The following is a 17,884-nucleotide window of genomic DNA, read 5'->3' as shown; positions in this document are numbered from 1 at the left end:
ATAGAGTTATGTAGGACTGTAAGTCTCATATGCCAGATGAGCTTACAGAGATCCTCCAGCAGGGTCTTTTTAGTAGTCGAACACCTATTATAGCACTTAGAAGTTAAACTGCTTGATATTTCAAAAAAAAAAAAAAATACTCGGTATCTTCTGATTAGCTACAAATTTATCCAGTTGAAGTTAAAAAAAAAACTGAAAAAAAAAACTTCGATACCCTTCCAATTCTTAATATTAATCCTACAGATAATAGAGCTAGTTTCTCCATCTTCTCTATATCCAGTGCCGGTTTTCAGTACCTCTTTAATTACGAATTTAAAGACTGGAAAGTTATTGAGAAATTAATTGCATAGACACATTTTCCTTTTCGAAACACATCTCTCTCTGTTTAAATATAAAAAATAATAATCATCTAATAAGAGATTAGATTCAATTAAATTTATGTCTATCTCTATCTGATTCAAAATGATAAGAGATTATTTCATCTCTCCAATCAACAGAAATATTTTTATCCCATGACATACTTAAAAACGAAATTCAAATTTTTTTATGTTTTTGAAAAAATAGGATTCAAATCTAATATATTGTTTTAAAATCAATAGAGAGTTTAACTTAAATAGGTTCTATCTCTCTTACTATTTAAAAAAATAATAATATCCAAAATAACAACATTTCTTTAGTAGCTATCTCAAACTGGTTTAAGAGATAATCGATATAAGATTTCACTTTATACCATTGGTTCCCATCTTCAGCTAGATTCATGTTTCATTCTAAACACCTACAAAGAAAAAGAGGATACAAAAATAGAGCTTTTAAAAACTTGAAGGAGACATTAAATTTGGCAAACTCAATTAGATCACCTCACAAAGACTATAAGGTTTGAACTCTCTTATCTACGTTAGTCGTTTACCATTCAAATGTCTGCGTTCAAATAGACGTTGGATGTAGCATTTGAACACGTTATAACAGATTTATTTATTTGGTTTAGGATTTAAATGTTTCTAAGTTAGTTTAAATTAGCCTATATATACAGAGAGCAACTTAATCTAGGATATGAATCAAGAATTATTTAGATTTGCCTCTTCCTTTTATCTCTCAACTCTTTGGATCTCTATCCCTCACATTCTCCCAGTCCTCTCACATCATCATCATCATCACTATCATCCCTTCTATGGATAGATTCTAAATCTCTCAGTACAACAGTAGAATAAGATAGGGGAATTCAAGACCTCCATCTATTTGGTTTAAATTAAAGTTTCTCCCAAATTGATTTGATTATGTTTTAACTTATCCATATACTTACTTTATTAAAGTTAATCATTTAATCTCGTTCTAATTTACAATTATTGGTCATACCCAGAATGAATATATATATATATATATATAACTTTAGTACACGTCAGCAGAAACCGACGGGAAGCGTAACGGTGGTGATGCTGCTGCCCTCCAGTTCGAACGCAAAACCCGGGAGAATTCAATTGAATCCGAGCCAGTCCATAGACTTTTAGTACTCAAGACGAATAATACCCACGTCATCTACTCATCTATTATTAATTCCCAGACTCACTCATCTCCCACCCTTACGTCTATATAGGGTCTTATATGCCTATTAACTTCCCAACATCTTTTCTCCACTCTATAAAAAAAAATATATATATATATATATATATATATATAGTCTTTCAAATGTTAGCCATGGCTTCCTCTAATCTCTTCTTGCTTCTCTTTCTCCTTCCACTCTACTGCAGTTCTAGTAATAGTGCTACTAGTGGAAGTAGGACCAGAAGCGTTTATATTATTCGAGTTGATAACGATCTCAAACCCGCTGTTTTCTCTGACGTAGAGAGTTGGTATGCTTCCACTCTGACGTCTCTCTCAACTGCCGCTCCGACGAGTAGTGCTACTTTGGAGGATGTGGGTCCTCTCCACGTGTACCAATCCGTCTTCCACGGCTTCTCTGCCGTCCTCACGGATTCCGAGGCGGACGACCTGCGCGCGTTCCGAGGGGTACTTGCCGTCTTCCCCGACCGAGCTCGCCGCCTCCACACCACCCGTTCGCCGCAGTTCCTCGGCCTCGTGTCTTACGACTCTCGACAACCCAGCAACCTCGTGACATCCTCCGGCGCCGGCGCGGGTTCCGTTGTCGCTATCCTTGATACTGGGATTCGCCCGACCCATCGAAGCTTCACCGACGAGGGACTCCCGCCAGCGCCGCCCAGGTGGAAGGGGATCTGCCAGGTTGGGCCCTCTTTTCCGGCAACGTCGTGCAACCGGAAGATAATTGGCGCTCGGTTCTTTCCCTCCGGTTTCCTCGCAGCCGCCGGGAGAGGGAACGTCTCCTCTTCCGGCGACGTCCTCTCCCCGTGGGACACCGAAGGCCATGGGACTCACACGGCCTCTACGGCGGCAGGCCTTCCCGTTGCCAACGCTTCTCTCTTCGGATACGCTGCAGGAGTTGCCTCGGGAGCGGCGCCATACGCCAGGATCGCCGCGTATAAGGTGTGCTGGTCCTCCGGCTGCTTCGACTCTGACATCCTCGCAGCCTTCGATGCGGCCGTCGAAGACGGCGCAGACGTCATCTCCCTCTCTGTCGGCGCAGGCCCCGTCCCGTACCACCTCGACCCCATCGCCATCGGTGCCTTCGCTGCAGCCGCCGAAAGAGGCGTCGTCGTCGTCGCCTCCGGAGGAAATGACGGCCCGGGCGAGATGACCGTCACCAACGTCGCCCCCTGGATCGCCACCGTCGGCGCCGGCACCATCGACCGCCGCTTCCCAGCCGAAGTTGTCCTGGGAAACGGCGTTGCCCTCTCGGGAACCTCCCTCTACGCCGGACAACGTGCTTCCCCTAGACAGTGGTTTCCCCTCATCTACGCGGGAAACGCGTCCTCCACCCGCCCAGGGGTGGTCCATTCTACCGCGCCTTTCTGCGCGCGCGGGTCCCTCGACCATTCCGCCGCACGTGGGAAGGTCGTGTTGTGCCAGCGCGGCGGGGTGCCACGCGTCGAGAAGGGATTGGCCGTCAAGGAGGCCGGTGGGGCAGGCATGGTGGTTGCCAACCAGTTCCTCGACGGGGAGGGAGTCGTCCCCGACGCCCACCTCCTCCCCGCCCTCTCGGTTGGATACACGCAGGGGAGCTTCATCCACGCCTACATCCGCACCGCCGCTTCGCCGCGTGTCCGCCTCGCCTTCCACGGCACGCGCGTCGGGGTCCGCCCAGCCCCCGTTGTCGCCTCCTTCTCAGGCCGCGGGCCCAACGCCCAGTCGCAGCACATCATCAAGCCTGATCTCGTCGCCCCCGGCGTCGGCATCCTCGCCGCGTGGCCCGATGGCACGAGCCCCAGCGGTCTCCGTTCCGATCCACGTCGGACGGAGTTCAACGTCCTCTCGGGTACTTCCATGGCGTGCCCCCATGTCTCCGGCGTAGTGGCCCTGCTCCGCGCCGCGCACCCGGACTGGTCCCCCGCCGCCGTCCGCTCCGCAATGATGACGACCGCCTACGTCACGGACAACCTCGGGCAACCCCTCGTCGACGAGAGCTCGGCCAACCGATCGACCGAGTGGGCCCACGGTTCCGGCCACGTGGACCCCGACAAGGCCGCCGACCCCGGGCTAGTCTACGACCTCACGGCCGAAGACTACCTGACCTTCTTATGCAACTCAAAGTACTCAGAGTTAGATATCAAGACGATCGCCCGCAAATCTATAAATTGTTCGCGTAAGGTCGGCAAGCCGTGGGACCTTAATTACCCCTCGATCTCCGTCTTGCTCGAGCAGTCGTCGACGGGAAGAGTGGAAGCTGTCGTCCGTCGAACGCTGACGAGCGTGGCAGAAGGGAGATCAGAGTATGCGGTGGGCTTCACAGAGCCAAGCAGAGTAAGAATGGTGATAGAGCCAGATAAGCTTGTATTCGATGGCAAAGGTGACAAGAAGGAGTTTATGGTTAGGGTTGCCGCCGAGAGAGTTAAGCTCCTGGCCGGCGATTCTCGGACGGAGTTCGGCTCTATAACGTGGACGGACGGGAAGCATAGAGTGAGGAGTCCCATAGGGTTTACTTGGCAACAGCCTTTTAATTAATCCATATATATTACTTTATGGAGTAGTATTATAGCCAAGTTATTAAGACTTTATGACCTTGGTGCGAAACTGATAAATTATTTATTAATGTTGGTTTTATTTGTGAAATTTAGTGTATAATTTCTTTTTGGAACAGAGCAAATCTACTTTTTATGTTTAAAGTAATAAAAATATATGACTTAATATAAATTAAATAAATGTTTAGAAATCATGTCCCACGTTGAAATGCAATTGTCCAATTAGAAAATTGGATCCCTACTATAATATAATTTAAAATTTATCCGAAAGTGAAATTGAATAGAAACGAAGTTAGTAATGAACAATGCGTGATGTGCTCTATTTGATAGGCAGATTTGATTTTACTCTTAATAAATTCAATGTAATTCTTACTAATTAGTTTCTCTCTCAAGAGTAAAGAACAGAGAACAAAACTTCTCCTGCAATACCCTTGACACGTCCTTACGTCAACTTCGCACGTATTGAGACACGTGTCTCCACAAACTTCCCATGCACTAAACGTTCTATCCGATCACGCTTCCTGCAGGCGGGCCCCACCATGTATCCGCCCTCGGATGACACGTGGCGTCTTGAGAGAACTCTCGACGCATGCGTCCATGCATACGCTTCGTGCTCACAAAACGACTACCTAAGATCGGAAGGGAAAAAAGAAAGGAAGAAGAAGAAACAAAAGCTGTTGCCGGAGCTTGGTCCATGGCGCGTCCGTAACCTGGCGCGCGAATGTGCGGAGCTCGCCAATGGCGTTGGTGAGGTCCGGTTATCCCATGTGGGGAGAGAAGCCAACTCGGTCGCTGACTGAGCAGTAGCGAGGGCCAGTGTGGCATCGGGTTACTGCCAAGTGGAGCGTCTAAACAATGCTCCACCGGAACTATGTAAGCTTTTAACTGCCGACACTAACACGTGGCGGCAAAATTCAATAAATAGCTGACCTCAGCTCTTTGCACTCAAAAAAAAAAAGAAAAAAAAAAAAGAAACAAAAGCTGCAGCAGAGATGGAGGGGATCAACCATCGGACGGTGGAGGCGAACGGGATCAGCATGCACGTGGCGGAGGAGGGTGACGGCCCCGCCGTGCTCCTCCTCCACGGCTTCCCGGAGCTCTGGTACACGTGGCGCCACCAGATGAGATCCCTCGCCGCCCGCGGTTACCGCCCCGTCGCCCCAGACCTCCGCGGCTACGGCGACTCCTCCGGCCCTCCCTCCGTCACATCCTACACCGTCTTCCACATCGCCGGCGACCTCGTCGCCCTCCTCGACGCCCTCTCACTCACGGGGGTACTGACCACTATTGTGTCTTTTGCAAATAACCACCTACCTTTTGGATTCATTACGAAAAACTACTCCCCGTATATGTATATAAACCGGGGATATTATGAGCTAATTAACTAGAGGTATTATCTGTAAATATATCTAAAGAACGAGGATTCTTTGTAAAATTGAAAAATCTAATATGGATGCATGTGGTTATTTGCAAAACAAAAGCAAAAATAAGGGTCGATGTGGGTCGATTATGCTAATTCTTTTGGGTCGTACATGTCGAAGGTTTTCGTGGTGGGGCATGACTGGGGGGGCAATTGTGATGTGGCATCTTTGCATGTTTAGGCCGGATAGGGTGAGGGCGGTGGTGGCTCTAAGTGTCCCTTTTTTGCCAAGGATTCCGGCAGTGAACCCTGTGGACTATTTTAGGGCTCTCTATGGTGATGAATACTACGTTGTTCGCTTCTTCCAGGTATATCCAGTTAGTCTCTGTTCATCTACTGGAATAATCATAAGCTTTTGATCTAATATACAAGTAATCCCTACTTCTCTCTCTCTCTCTCTCTCTCTCTCTCTCTCTCTCCAATCCTCTTTCATTTAATATTTTTTATATTTTATAACTATTTTACCTTTGAAAAGATATCTTCGAACAACTATCATTTCAATCAATCTCATACCAAACATACAACTAAATACTAGAAGAGATTATATCAATATAAACTCTCTTGTACTAGCTATACTAGTATTAGTGTTAGTAAGAAGTTTAATATGTTATCTATAGGAAGCAATAGCTCCAGAAGTAGAGTTTGCTCATCTTGGTAGTAGAGTAATGGTGAAGAAATTTTTGACGTACCACAGTCCAAAGCCTCTGTATATACCCAAGGAAGGCTGGGGTTCTCCTTCAGATGAATTCACATTGCCTCCTTGGATCTCAGAGGAAGACATAGACTACTATGCTGACAAGTTTGACAAGTCTGGCTTCACTGGCCCAATCAACTACTACAGATGCCTCAACTTGTGAGTTTCTTGATGATCCATTCCATTGCCTACCTCAAACTTCATATACATAATTTCTATGAGCCAAATTTGTTGAGATTGCGGTTTGCAGGAACTGGGAGTTGACAGCAGCATGGAGTGGAGCAAAAGTAAGAGTACCAGCAAAGTTCATCACTGGAGACCAAGATCTAACTTACCACATCCCAGATGAGGAGGACTACATCCGCAAGGGTGGCTTCAAGAGAGATGTGCCATTCCTCCTTGATGTAGTTGTGATGAGAGGAGTTGACCACTTCATCCAGGAGGAGAGGCCACAGGAGATCAGTGATCACATCTATGACTTCATAAGAAAATTCTAACTCGATCTATGTAGTTTAACCTACCTTTTATCTTATAGTGAAACTAATTATGAAGGGCTTTTAATATAAAACAAGGCTAGTTTTGCATCTTTGTTCTAATGCAAGATTGAGCCTGGCATGGAGCTGGGCCTAGAACTATCTATTGGGCTCATCTCGGGCATGGACAATAAATTACGCTTTGACTCAGTGAGAAACTCGGGTTACACCAACTTGAACTAAGAATTAATCAAATTTATGCAGCATCGTTAATCATGAATATTGATGTATTTACACTCTCCCATCTTTAAATTGCTTGTAGAATAAATAATATGTTAAAAAATAGTGCCTTTGTTAGTTAGGTAAATAATTTTATAATTTACGTATATTTAGACTTTAGTATCCTTACATATATATATATACAGACTTTTCATACATAGCGCCCAACAGTCGAATCTTCATATGACTTCACTCATTTAACTTTCGAGTTGAGTTGAGTCGAGTCGAGATTTTAAATTTTTATCCACTAATCTCGCCTACTATTTGTGGTTTAATTTTAGATGATTATAATAAACTAGCTAGTAAGTTTCTTGCACTATTCATTGAGTCTTGTTTCTAGCTATAGCTATTATACCTAATTAACATTACACCAACTTGCATGCACCTTGTCCTACTTAACCGACATGTCGAGCTACCCAACAACATGTACAAGAAGATTAACTTCCTCCCCCAACCAATACTAGACCTTCCTTCAAACAAAGAAGAGCTAACAGACTAATAGTTAGCTTATGATAAAGAAAATTAGTAAAGATGATGCAATTGGCTGTTGGTTGTATAGCTTTATTCAAATTATGGTACTATGATTACTCTCAGCATCACAGAAGTTATCCAAGCAACGCCTAACTGCTTTCCTCTTTCATGTTTCAAATGGCAACAATGACATAATCTCTCCATGATGAAAGAGTTGGCTCTATTCAGAGTAAGAAACACAAGTGGGGTTAGGCCAAAGCAAGTTGATCGATAACGATATATATGCATATGTATATATATATATATATATATATGTATATGTGTGTGTGTGTGTGTGTGTGGCTCATTGTCACATTTTCCACTAGCATCTCATGGTAATTTGAATTGGATATGGACATGAATGTATGCTGAAAGCTCTCATCAATATTCTTATCTCCTCTTCTTTTCATTTTTCTTTCTTTTTTAATCACTATCCCATGCAATCTTCATGTGTTGGTTACTAGTCCATTATAGTGGAAAGAGAAGTTCCCACTCATCTACACATGCCATGTTGGTCCTCCATTAATTTAATTTGGATCCCTAGAACCAGCCAAACAACTCACAAGTTTGCCAAAGAGACTGAATTAAAACGAAATTTTCACTTTTTCACTCAGAAGTGTTAAAAAATATATAAAAATTATCGTTCTCTATCAACTTAAACTTGTAAAGAATACACGATGGATAAACAAAAACAAATTGCTTCTTGGTTTTATGTCTAGTGGGGAGAATATCACATCCAAGATTCTCAAAATCTCTTTTTGATGAAGTTGGTTTTGACCAAGATTGTATTGTGGGCTTCACAAGTGTCTATTTTAATTTTACTTGATTAGGGCCCTTAAATAAGACACTAAAGCTCATGTGGGGGCATAAAAGTGGCTCATCACATCTCAATCCTTGACTAGTTGTTGTAGCTTTTGTGCACTCTTTCTTCCACAGCAATTGAGAGCTCCTTCAACAAACCTTTCTATAACCAATAGAAAACTTAAGTTGGAGAAAATAAATCCCAGTGGTTATGAAGTTGAAGGAGATGGTGTTTGATTGTTTGGGTTTGTTCCCTACAATCCAACCACCATTAATTGGAACAAACAAACAGATGTGGCATAGATGTACTATCCTTAACCAACAACCATGTGGGCTAGGGCTACATGTCGCCGCGCCATTGGCCGAGAGACGTATAATCTTACAATATCATTGCAAGCAAGAACTATATATCTAAGAGGAATTAGGGCATAATTAGGTTTCCATTTTTCCTTTTAATCATGAGGATGAGCAGCCAAATGCACATGCATGGTTTTGTACTAAGTGTCATATATGTGAGTGTTGTAGGACCATAAGATGCAATAGCCAAGCAAGATATCATTTGAGGAGGACTTATGGGAGATGAAATTAAAGCATGAACCCTAGCCTAAATTTGAATTATTGGCACCAAATGTACTAATTAATTGGGAGGCCTATATCACCTCTAAAGTGGAACCTTTCCTTAGATATTTAATAAAATGGCAGGCTCCTAATTAATACAGCATATGCGAGTAAAATTTCGACCGATAAATTTTAGAAAAATTGACTCTCACGATATTACACCAATAATATATATCATAACTCTTACAAATTTTACTTCAGAATTACACTAGCAAGTGCACATAATTATTTGCAAGTAACTTGAGTTTTAATATTCATGTTTACTAATATAAAGTGGAATTATTTGGAAATTGTTTAGGAGCTAATTAATTTGCTTCCAATTCTTTAATTACATAAGAAATAGTTACATCGCTCTTGTGTTGCAATTGCACACGCAACTTGAAAGTGGATCATTCCATACTTAACACGGACTAGTGGTCCACCCTAAGACCCAAAAGTGACCTCCTCAAAGCCTATGGAAGGGAGAGTGCTACAATCTTTCTTACGAATGGTTGAGGGCTAAGGGTTAAGTCCCTTTAGGAGTGACATAGAATGAAAAGGATAAATAGTTTGTTGACATTACCAGTGTACTTTTCCCGGGACGTTTGTCGAATCCTAAATCTACAACTTTCTCACATTGAGATTGAAAGTTTAATAGGATGTGCTTGTGGGACAATTTTTTGTTTTTAATTTTTAGGTAAGCTAAAACAATTAGCCTAACCCTTTTAAGAAATAGACAATAATAGACTCGACCAAATTATGTATTAAAAATTTACTAAATATCAATCTCAATGCTCGGAAGAAATTAAAAGCACCACTTTTGTTACAAATTGATTGGACTCAACTACCGAACTATATATGTATGTTTTTAGAGACTTTGAGACATCAAGTAGAATCTAGACCTATTTTATGTTGCCTTCCTACTCTTATAGATATTCAAACCCATTATCTTGCGCCTAGTCAAAAATTAATATTTTCACGAGAAGTGAGGGAAGCATCCTAATGTAATATAGTAGATGTATGTGACCAATAACACTCTTCATCTCTGGTTTCACTTAGTCTCTCTACCCTAATAAAAAAAAACGGTGTGAAATAGTTCCAATTAGTTGTTTGTTCATATGAACTAACTATATATATCGTCGTCTGACCTTTGTCTATCTATCCGTCTATTTGCCTTTCAAAAAATTACTGGTGTAACAAGTATGATAAACCTTAAGATTACTTATCTTAGAAGGACAATAAACTCGAATATTGCTTCTTTAAAGACATGCTGCATGTCGTGCCTACATTAACAATTGTTGACATGGGGTATAATATTTGCGACCTCTAAGGTGATCATCATGGTCTCCTACAACGATATAATAAGTACTTATCTCTTTTACACCCCGTTTGGATGGAGAGACTATTCAGAGAAGAAAGAAAAAATAAACAAGAAGAGAGAGAGATATATATATATATACTTTTGTGTTATTTAGCTATAAATTTTAGGATAAAATAGAGGAGGGAGGAGGATTATTTTTTTCCTTTTTTCCTCCAAAAGTGAGGAGAAAGGAAGGTATCATTTTTCTTTCTTTTCTTTTCTCTCATATATGCTAAGAAGGGAGAGAAAATTATTTTCATTTTCTCTCTCTTCTTCAATCCTCTCCATCCAAAACATAGTTTTGTTCTTGTGTGGGTCTTATGGCACATGACCAGCCGAGTGAACGGCAGACATGTTTAAGAGTACTAGTCGTTACGTGATCCAAATCCATGCACCCACCCACAATTTTGGAGCCACTTTCTCAACTAACTGTGGCCCTAATCAAAAAGAAAAACTTTAGCTATATATATATGTATAAGAAAACCTGCAGGAAAAGAAAGAAAGAAAGAAAGGAAAAGAGGTAGTTTTATGGAATTGGAAATCTTCGAGTGCAAATGATCCATAATAGGAACAAGTATAAAGGGGAAAAGAAAGAAAGAAAGAAAGAAAAGGCTATGTTAACTATGTAAGAAAAAGAAAAGATGTGCATCTAAAAAGAAAGATGAAAAGTTGGTAAGTGAAAAGTTTTGATCCACTGATGTGTTGTTGATAGGCGACATGTCTGACCTTCACTATGCAAGAGGGAGATGGGACCTTCAATCCCTCTTTCTCATTAGATGTTAAACTTTTTATCCATGTCCTCTCTCTCTCTCAAAAGCATGCTGCTCCCTTCTCCAGCTTAATCCATGCTCAAACTAGTATAAATAATCCCTCCAACTCCTCATGTAAGTATGTAACCCTCCCTCCCTCTCTCTCTCTCTCTCTCTCTCTCTCTCTCTCTCTCCCAGTCAAGAAAGAAGAAAGGAGAAAATCATACGAGCGAGAGATATATCAATGGACGCAGGAGACCGTATCCAAAAGTGCATGAGCGTGTCTGAGGTATGTGTGCTATCTTAGAAGTGAAAGTATAATATACGTGAAGATAGTGAGTGCTAGTTGAATCACGTACAAATATTCCAGGGAAATATTATGATATATACTATTGTATAGGTCGTGGAGGAGCTGAAGAGGATGAAGGACATAGGCCTCCCCATAACCCTAATCAACCTAGTGGGGTACCTCCGGAGTATGGTCTCCGTCCTCTGCATGGGTCGGCTGGGCCGGCTCGACCTCGCCGGCGGCGCCCTCGCCGTCGGCTTCACCAACGTCACGGGCTACTCTGTCCTGGCCGGGCTGGCCATGGGCATGGAGCCCCTCTGCAGCCAAGCCTTGGGGTCTCGCAACCGTGCGTTAGCTTCGCGCACCCTTTATCACACCATCGCTCTCCTCCTCCTTGCCTCCCTCCCTATCTCATTCCTCTGGATCAACCTCCACAAGATCCTTCTATTTCTCCGGCAGGACCCCGACGTCGCCCTCGTTGCCGCCCGCTATTGCCGGTACGCCGTCCCAGACCTGATCACCGCCAGCTTCCTCCACCCCGTCCGCGTCTACCACCGGAGCCGCAACACCCTCCACCCCCTCATGTGGTGCACGTCGATATCTCTCCTCCTCCACCTCCCCCTAACCCTAACCCTGAGCTCCCGCCTCGCCGTCCCCGGGGTCGCCCTCGCCAACTCAGCCACCAACTTCCTCACCCTCCTCCTCCTCCTCATCCACACCTCTATGTACCCCTCCTCCGGAGAGGACTCAGGAGATGGGCCGCCGGAGACCTCGCGGGCGGCGAGCTGGTGCCGGCTCCTCCGTCTCGCCGTCCCGAGCTGCCTCGGCGTCTGCCTCGAGTGGTGGTGGTACGAGCTGATGATGACGATCGCCGCCGGGTACCTCGCCGACCCCGCCGTCGCCCTCTCCGCCGCCGCCATCGTCATCCAGACCACCTCCCTCATGTACACCATCCCCACCACCCTGAGCGCCGCCGTCTCCGCCCGCGTCGGCAACGAGCTCGGCGCCTGCCGCCCGCGCGGCGCACGCGCCGCCGTGGCCGCGGCCATGGGCCTAGCCATCCTAACCTCATGCGTAAGCCTAGCATGGACCACCTTAGCAAGGAACGCCTGGAGCAAGGTGTTCACGAGTGACGGCGACGTCCTCGAGCTGACGAACACAATACTGCCTGTCATCGGAGTCTGCGAGCTGGCTAACTTCCCTCAGACTACCGGGTGCGGCGTCCTCCGCGGAAGCGCGCGGCCGGGGATCGGAGCCGTCATTAACTTGGTATCTTTCTACGTCGTAGGAGCACCAGTGGCTCTATTCTTGGCGTTCAAGGTCGATATGGGCTTCCTGGGCCTTTGTCTTGGGCTCCTGGCGGCCCAACTTGTGTGTGCTTCGGCCATTGGGATTGTTATTTTTAGGACGGATTGGGAGAAGGAGGCTTTGAAGTCTGTGGATTTGGTGGGGACTGCTTCAATTATGCGATTAGAAGAAGAATGTGAGCTTCTTAAAGATGTGGGAATATAATATTTTTTTTTATACTTGTGTTTGTAATTTGTACATGTACATGTACATGTACATGTATGCATCCCTTTCTCTCCCTCTGTTTGTGTGTGTATGTGGGTGTTGGTATGACACTATACGTACCTACGGTGTATTTTGTTATTATACGAGCTTGTTGTAATTAAAAAAGGAAAAAAATTAAATGGGAACTTTCTAATCTCTGTACTCTTTGTGATTATTTTTGAGATATTAAATATAAATAATTACATCTAGACATCTCCAACTATTGTTAATTTTTCACATAGACCGTATTGTTTATTTATTTATTTATTTATTTATTTTTGTATGAGGTTGACTCATTTGATTTTCTTTTAAAAAAAAAAAAAAAGAGAGGGGCATTTTTCAGTGTACATGAAAATTGACAAAAGTTCATGGGTCCGGGTGTAATTAACACCATTAAGTTCCTACGCGGTGAGGTCCTACCTATGATATGGGCAAGAGAGAGGGTGTAACTCATAAAATTCGCAAACAGAGGTACTTATTCTTCGGCGTGGGCCCCACGAGAGAAGGAAGTGCCGCATAAGAGTCCGTTAAGGATGGGCCTGAGTTCCACAGGCAACAAACGTATACCAGCTTGCAAGGACACGTGGAAGCAAATTAAGGCAGGGCAGCCAATGGATCCCCGCCACGCCCAACTGAGTGAAAGCGTCCTTTATTAGCCCCTGCAGTGCTCCGCACCTCTTCTACCTTTTGCCTTAACGTGTACCCCTTCTTCTCCTATATTATTATCTATATCTTCCTTAATTTACCAATTAGGCTGGGAAATAATGGAAAGTGACAAGCAACAACTTGCCATATTTCTACAGTAGTCCATTGGAAATCCTATTTCTACAGTGTAAAAAAACTATAATATTATTATAAATTATAATTTTTGGAATTATACCAAGTTCTTGATCTCCGCCTCTCTCGGGTCAAAGAACATAAATATAAAAATCATCTTTCTCTAATAGCACTATACGAGTTTATTGGGCCGACTCGAATGAATACTTATTGTGAGTTTGATATCACAAAACCTAACAACAGATTAGCTGACCTCTTGTCGGAGAGAGACGATGATTGAATTATAAAAAAAAATTAGGAAATTTACTTGGCTATACACATTAAATGTGAGAAGTGAGTGAGATTATTAAGGATCATGCAGTATAGGAAAAAATTATAAAAAAAAATCTAGCTTCCTGGTTATAGGTCAGAAGTAACACCAGAGAACAAAAAGAAAGATTCCTTCAAGAAGCCCAAATAAATAAATAAACTGAGACGTGAATAACTATCTTATGCATGCTAGCTGTTAAATGCTTCCAGCTGTTTTGTGGAACACTGTAGTTATTATTATCATTAGTAGTAGTAGCAGTAGTTTAAAGAAGGCAGTACCCTAAAATGCTGCCACATTAATTTGAAGGAAAGTGCTAGAAATTCTCTAATAATGACCACAAGGACTCTGGATAGCTAGGCGCCCTAATTGTGGTTTAGGTTACTTAATGATTCTGAAATCACCCTTGTAACTTAGTCATTAAGTCTTTAGTTTTTTTTATAAATATTAAAAATGATATTTAGTAAATTTTTTATATGCTCATAATTTGAGTATGTTGCTATTTTTTTTTTATGTGTTGGCATAATTGTTTTATTTATTTAGTTTATAATTAGTCTACGAACTCATAATTTAAAATAAATAAAAATTTTCCTTCTCCTCATAAAATAAAGTGATTTTTTTTTATTCTATTAGTTAAATCTAACTAAAAATGATGATAAAAACTTAATCTAAATCATGGAAAGACCCGAGATATTTCTTTTATGCAAGATAAAAGCTCTTTAACTTAGAAGGAGAATAATAGTGTAGCCTTGATGTTAAGTGTATACTTTTCAAATATGAAGATGATTATATAAATATAGATATTTATATGTTCTAATCCTAATCATTAGTGAGAGAGTGACCACAAACTCCAGAAAAGAAAGAACCCATCGATCACCCATGTTTGTTAAGTCGTTCCTACGGAGCAACGTACCCACACCCTCTTCCTTAAAACCCCACGACTCTTTGGCCTCGTCTTCTTGGCTAAGAAGTAAGAAGAAAAAAAAGGAAACGAAGTAAATGGCTGGCTTGAGCGTTCTCTTAGAAGCCCAAGATAACTTCCCAAAACGCCCCCAGATCATCAGCAAGACCACCGTCGTCAAAAACCCTTCTCTCTCCTCCCCACCCTCTTCGCCTCTCTCCCCCGCCACCCCGTTCCTGGAACACTGCTACCTTTGCCGGAAAAGGCTGGTGGAAGGCAAGGATATATACATGTACAGGTGAGGAAGAACGATACCCATATCCCGGATTTCCCATTCTGCCCTCCTTTTCCCGGATATTTTGGGAAATGGAAAGTTCTCTCTCTCTCTCTCTCTCTCTCTCTCTCTCTCTCTCTATCTCTCTAAGGGGTTTTTTACTCTGTTGGTTGTAGAGGGGATCGGGCGTTCTGCAGCGTGATGTGCCGGTGCCGGCAGATGCACATGGACCAGGCCGCAGCGGCGGCCGGCGGGTCGCAGCCGGCGCGGCGCCGGGAGAGGGTGGCCGGAAAAGGGAGGGCTCTTGCATGCTAGGCTATGGGTTAATTAACGAGGGGGGGGGGGGGTTCAGATGCCGATTGACGAAAATGCCCTCGAAACTTTTGGCGTGCTGCTTAGGTTAGAAAAGTGTGAGAGTTGTAAGAGGGTGAGGTTGTTTTGGTCTTTTCGTTAGTTTGAGTTGCAATTTCGTGTTAGTGGTTGTGTATGTAAATTGCGAGGAAAATAGTGTAAACAATGATATGCCATTCGAATATTTGCAAAATTACAGGGCTCAAATTGCAAAATTTTGGCATAATTATCTATGGGTACCCTTGTAAATAAATACCTGTGGTTTTTGCATGAATACTATATAACCCAAAGAAATATATGCAAACAAGAATAAGTGTATTTCTACCATTTTACAAGTAAATTGACTCTCTACTACCTTGGGTTTTCAATTTCTCGAGAGTTGAAACACTATTAAAATTCTCACATTTTTTTTCAAAATAAAAAATAAATTTCTCGAGAATCATAGCAAATAATATTATTGTTGATGTGTAGACTGTAATATCTAGTACATATTCCAGGAATGCTTGAGGTGAATATCTTCTTTTTTTTTAAAATATATATTAATGTTACACATATAGGCATGTGTGAATGATAATATCGTAATATGGACTAATTCAACTTTTGATTTTATTTGTAATTCTAATCTTAAATGAATCATCTATGGATTTTTCCTCCCACAAAAACATAAATAAGTCCTAGTTAGGTTTAAGAGGTATAAAGCAAAGGCTTAATTATATATATATATATATATATATATATTTTTTTTTTTTTTTGTAGTTTGACTTAGTATCACTTTGTTTTTTAAAACTATAAGAGCATACAAAAATTCACTCGCATAGACTTTTTAAAAACTATAACCCCTTATACATCATTAATCGATACCTCTATAATTGGAGAAAATATTAGGTTCTATTAAATGATAATTAAAATTATCTATCTACCCTTAGACGGTATTAATTAGAGATCCTAACAATAACTTAATCCGCAGTAGCAAAACACATATTCAAGTGAGGCCAAAGCTTAGAGAGAAGATAGCTCGGAAAAAAAATAAAGCAAGACCTTTTTTTAGGGCAAAATTATCTAAGAATTTTATTTTAATCTTTGTGAGGGTAATTTAGTCTATTTAAAAATAACTTACCATTCACGTGCTTAACACGTGGCTTTTAACTCACAAAAAACTAACAGATGTGTTTAGCTGCAGCTTTTCAAAAATCTAGAGGGGTATTTATACGTTTTTATAGTACGTCGGATAAAATATAATTAAGCGTAAATGAAAAGACATACCAAAAAATATCTTTATATATATGCACAAAAATAACTTTTTTTTTTTTTAAAAATGGAAGGCCACTAGTTAGAAGCTTTAGTTTTAAGTTAGAAATATACTTGCTTTAGTTGTAAGGTTTGTCACTATTACGATCAAACGGCATGTCTCTCTATTCACGTATAGATGACAAGTCGAATGCAATTGGTTTGATCTATGATAAATAGAATAAGTGCATAGTTTTGGAAATTTATGTGGATAAGTATGTTGACAAATCCATTAACATCAGTGTCGTACATGGCTGGCAAGCATAGCATGCATAGGATCGCCACATCATATAGAACACAATGCATGCCCATGAAGGATATTGTCAAAAAGTTTTGGATAAAAAAAAAAAAAAATCCCAAAGCTAGTGAAGCAGCAATGACCGTCAGAATTAAAGATTAGGCTTTTTTTTTTTAATGTAAGGATAAAAATGGTGTTTTTAATCTTCTGATATTTTGAGAGCAAATTATTTTATCTCATGAATTTTATTTATTTTGTATAGCTATGCCATAACGATGTCTTATGCATGCATTTTATTTTATTTTATCTTATAAATTGTTACTTATTTGAACAAAATATTTACCTTATTTTTATGTTATTCTACGTAAGCATAGGGTTTTGAAGTTATTTTGTCATCTTTATTAACCATGTTATAGTTGTAGTTTAGTCAAAAGCTCGAGAGGCATAGTGTACAACATATGTTTTATAAGATAAATGTTATGAATCGGCTTAATCCGATCTGCAATAAGTTCGGAAGTCGATGAAGCACGTAACTTCCAAGACTGCGAATAATCTAACCAACGGATTCTCCTGAATTTTGGATATGTTGTTACCCTTGAAGAGAGCTTTACAACGAATTTAAGATCACCGAATTCGGACCAAACAATGATCGGAGGTCAATTAGATCCTAGCTTGATAGCCAACCAATAGCTAGATAGATGCTAGGTTTAATTTTTGGTGTGAAGGGGGAGAAGTTGTTGTAGAAGAATGAGGTTAGAAGTTGGAAGAGGCCAACCAAAGACTTGGGCGGTGAAAGAAGATAGGTAGGAGAGGGCGCTAATAGCTAAATACAAGTAAAAAAGGAGATAAATATCAAAGCCAATTCCAATATCATTATCATCATCATCATAAACTCTAATTAGGGTTTCCTCCACATATATATAGAGGCTCACTATAGG

At 41.5% G+C, this 17,884-nt stretch overlaps 2 protein-coding genes, 1 long non-coding RNA gene and 1 pseudogene across 3 annotated transcripts; all 4 read left to right on the top strand.

Moving 5' to 3' along the window:
* The first annotated feature begins 1,692 nt into the window (after positions 1–1,692).
* Positions 1,693–4,071, top strand: LOC140798982 (subtilisin-like protease SBT1.5). Its single transcript, XM_073153075.1, has one exon. It carries the CDS (start codon positions 1,693–1,695, stop codon positions 4,069–4,071), a length of 2,379 nt encoding a protein of 792 aa, XP_073009176.1.
* Positions 4,072–5,074: 1,003 nt separating this feature from the next.
* LOC140799206 (epoxide hydrolase 2-like) lies at positions 5,075–6,699 on the top strand (annotated as a pseudogene).
* Positions 6,700–11,009: 4,310 nt separating this feature from the next.
* LOC140799064 (protein DETOXIFICATION 55) lies at positions 11,010–12,952 on the top strand. The gene is made up of 2 exons (XM_073153201.1): positions 11,010–11,260; positions 11,372–12,952. The coding sequence occupies exons 1-2, from the start codon at positions 11,216–11,218 to the stop codon at positions 12,770–12,772; spliced, it is 1,446 nt and encodes a 481-aa protein (XP_073009302.1). The 5' UTR covers positions 11,010–11,215; the 3' UTR covers positions 12,773–12,952.
* Positions 12,953–14,854: 1,902 nt separating this feature from the next.
* On the top strand, positions 14,855–15,614 carry LOC140798487 (uncharacterized). The gene is made up of 2 exons (XR_012110840.1): positions 14,855–15,094; positions 15,247–15,614. It is a non-coding gene; the product is annotated as an uncharacterized lncRNA (long non-coding RNA).
* The last annotated feature ends 2,270 nt before the right edge of the window (positions 15,615–17,884 follow it).

Source organism: Typha latifolia, chromosome 12, assembly GCF_019914945.1.
Source record: "Typha latifolia isolate L0001 chromosome 12, TyphaL0001v2, whole genome shotgun sequence".
NCBI classification, from domain to species: Eukaryota; Viridiplantae; Streptophyta; class Magnoliopsida; order Poales; family Typhaceae; genus Typha; species Typha latifolia.
This window is presented reverse-complemented; position numbering and strand designations above follow the sequence as displayed.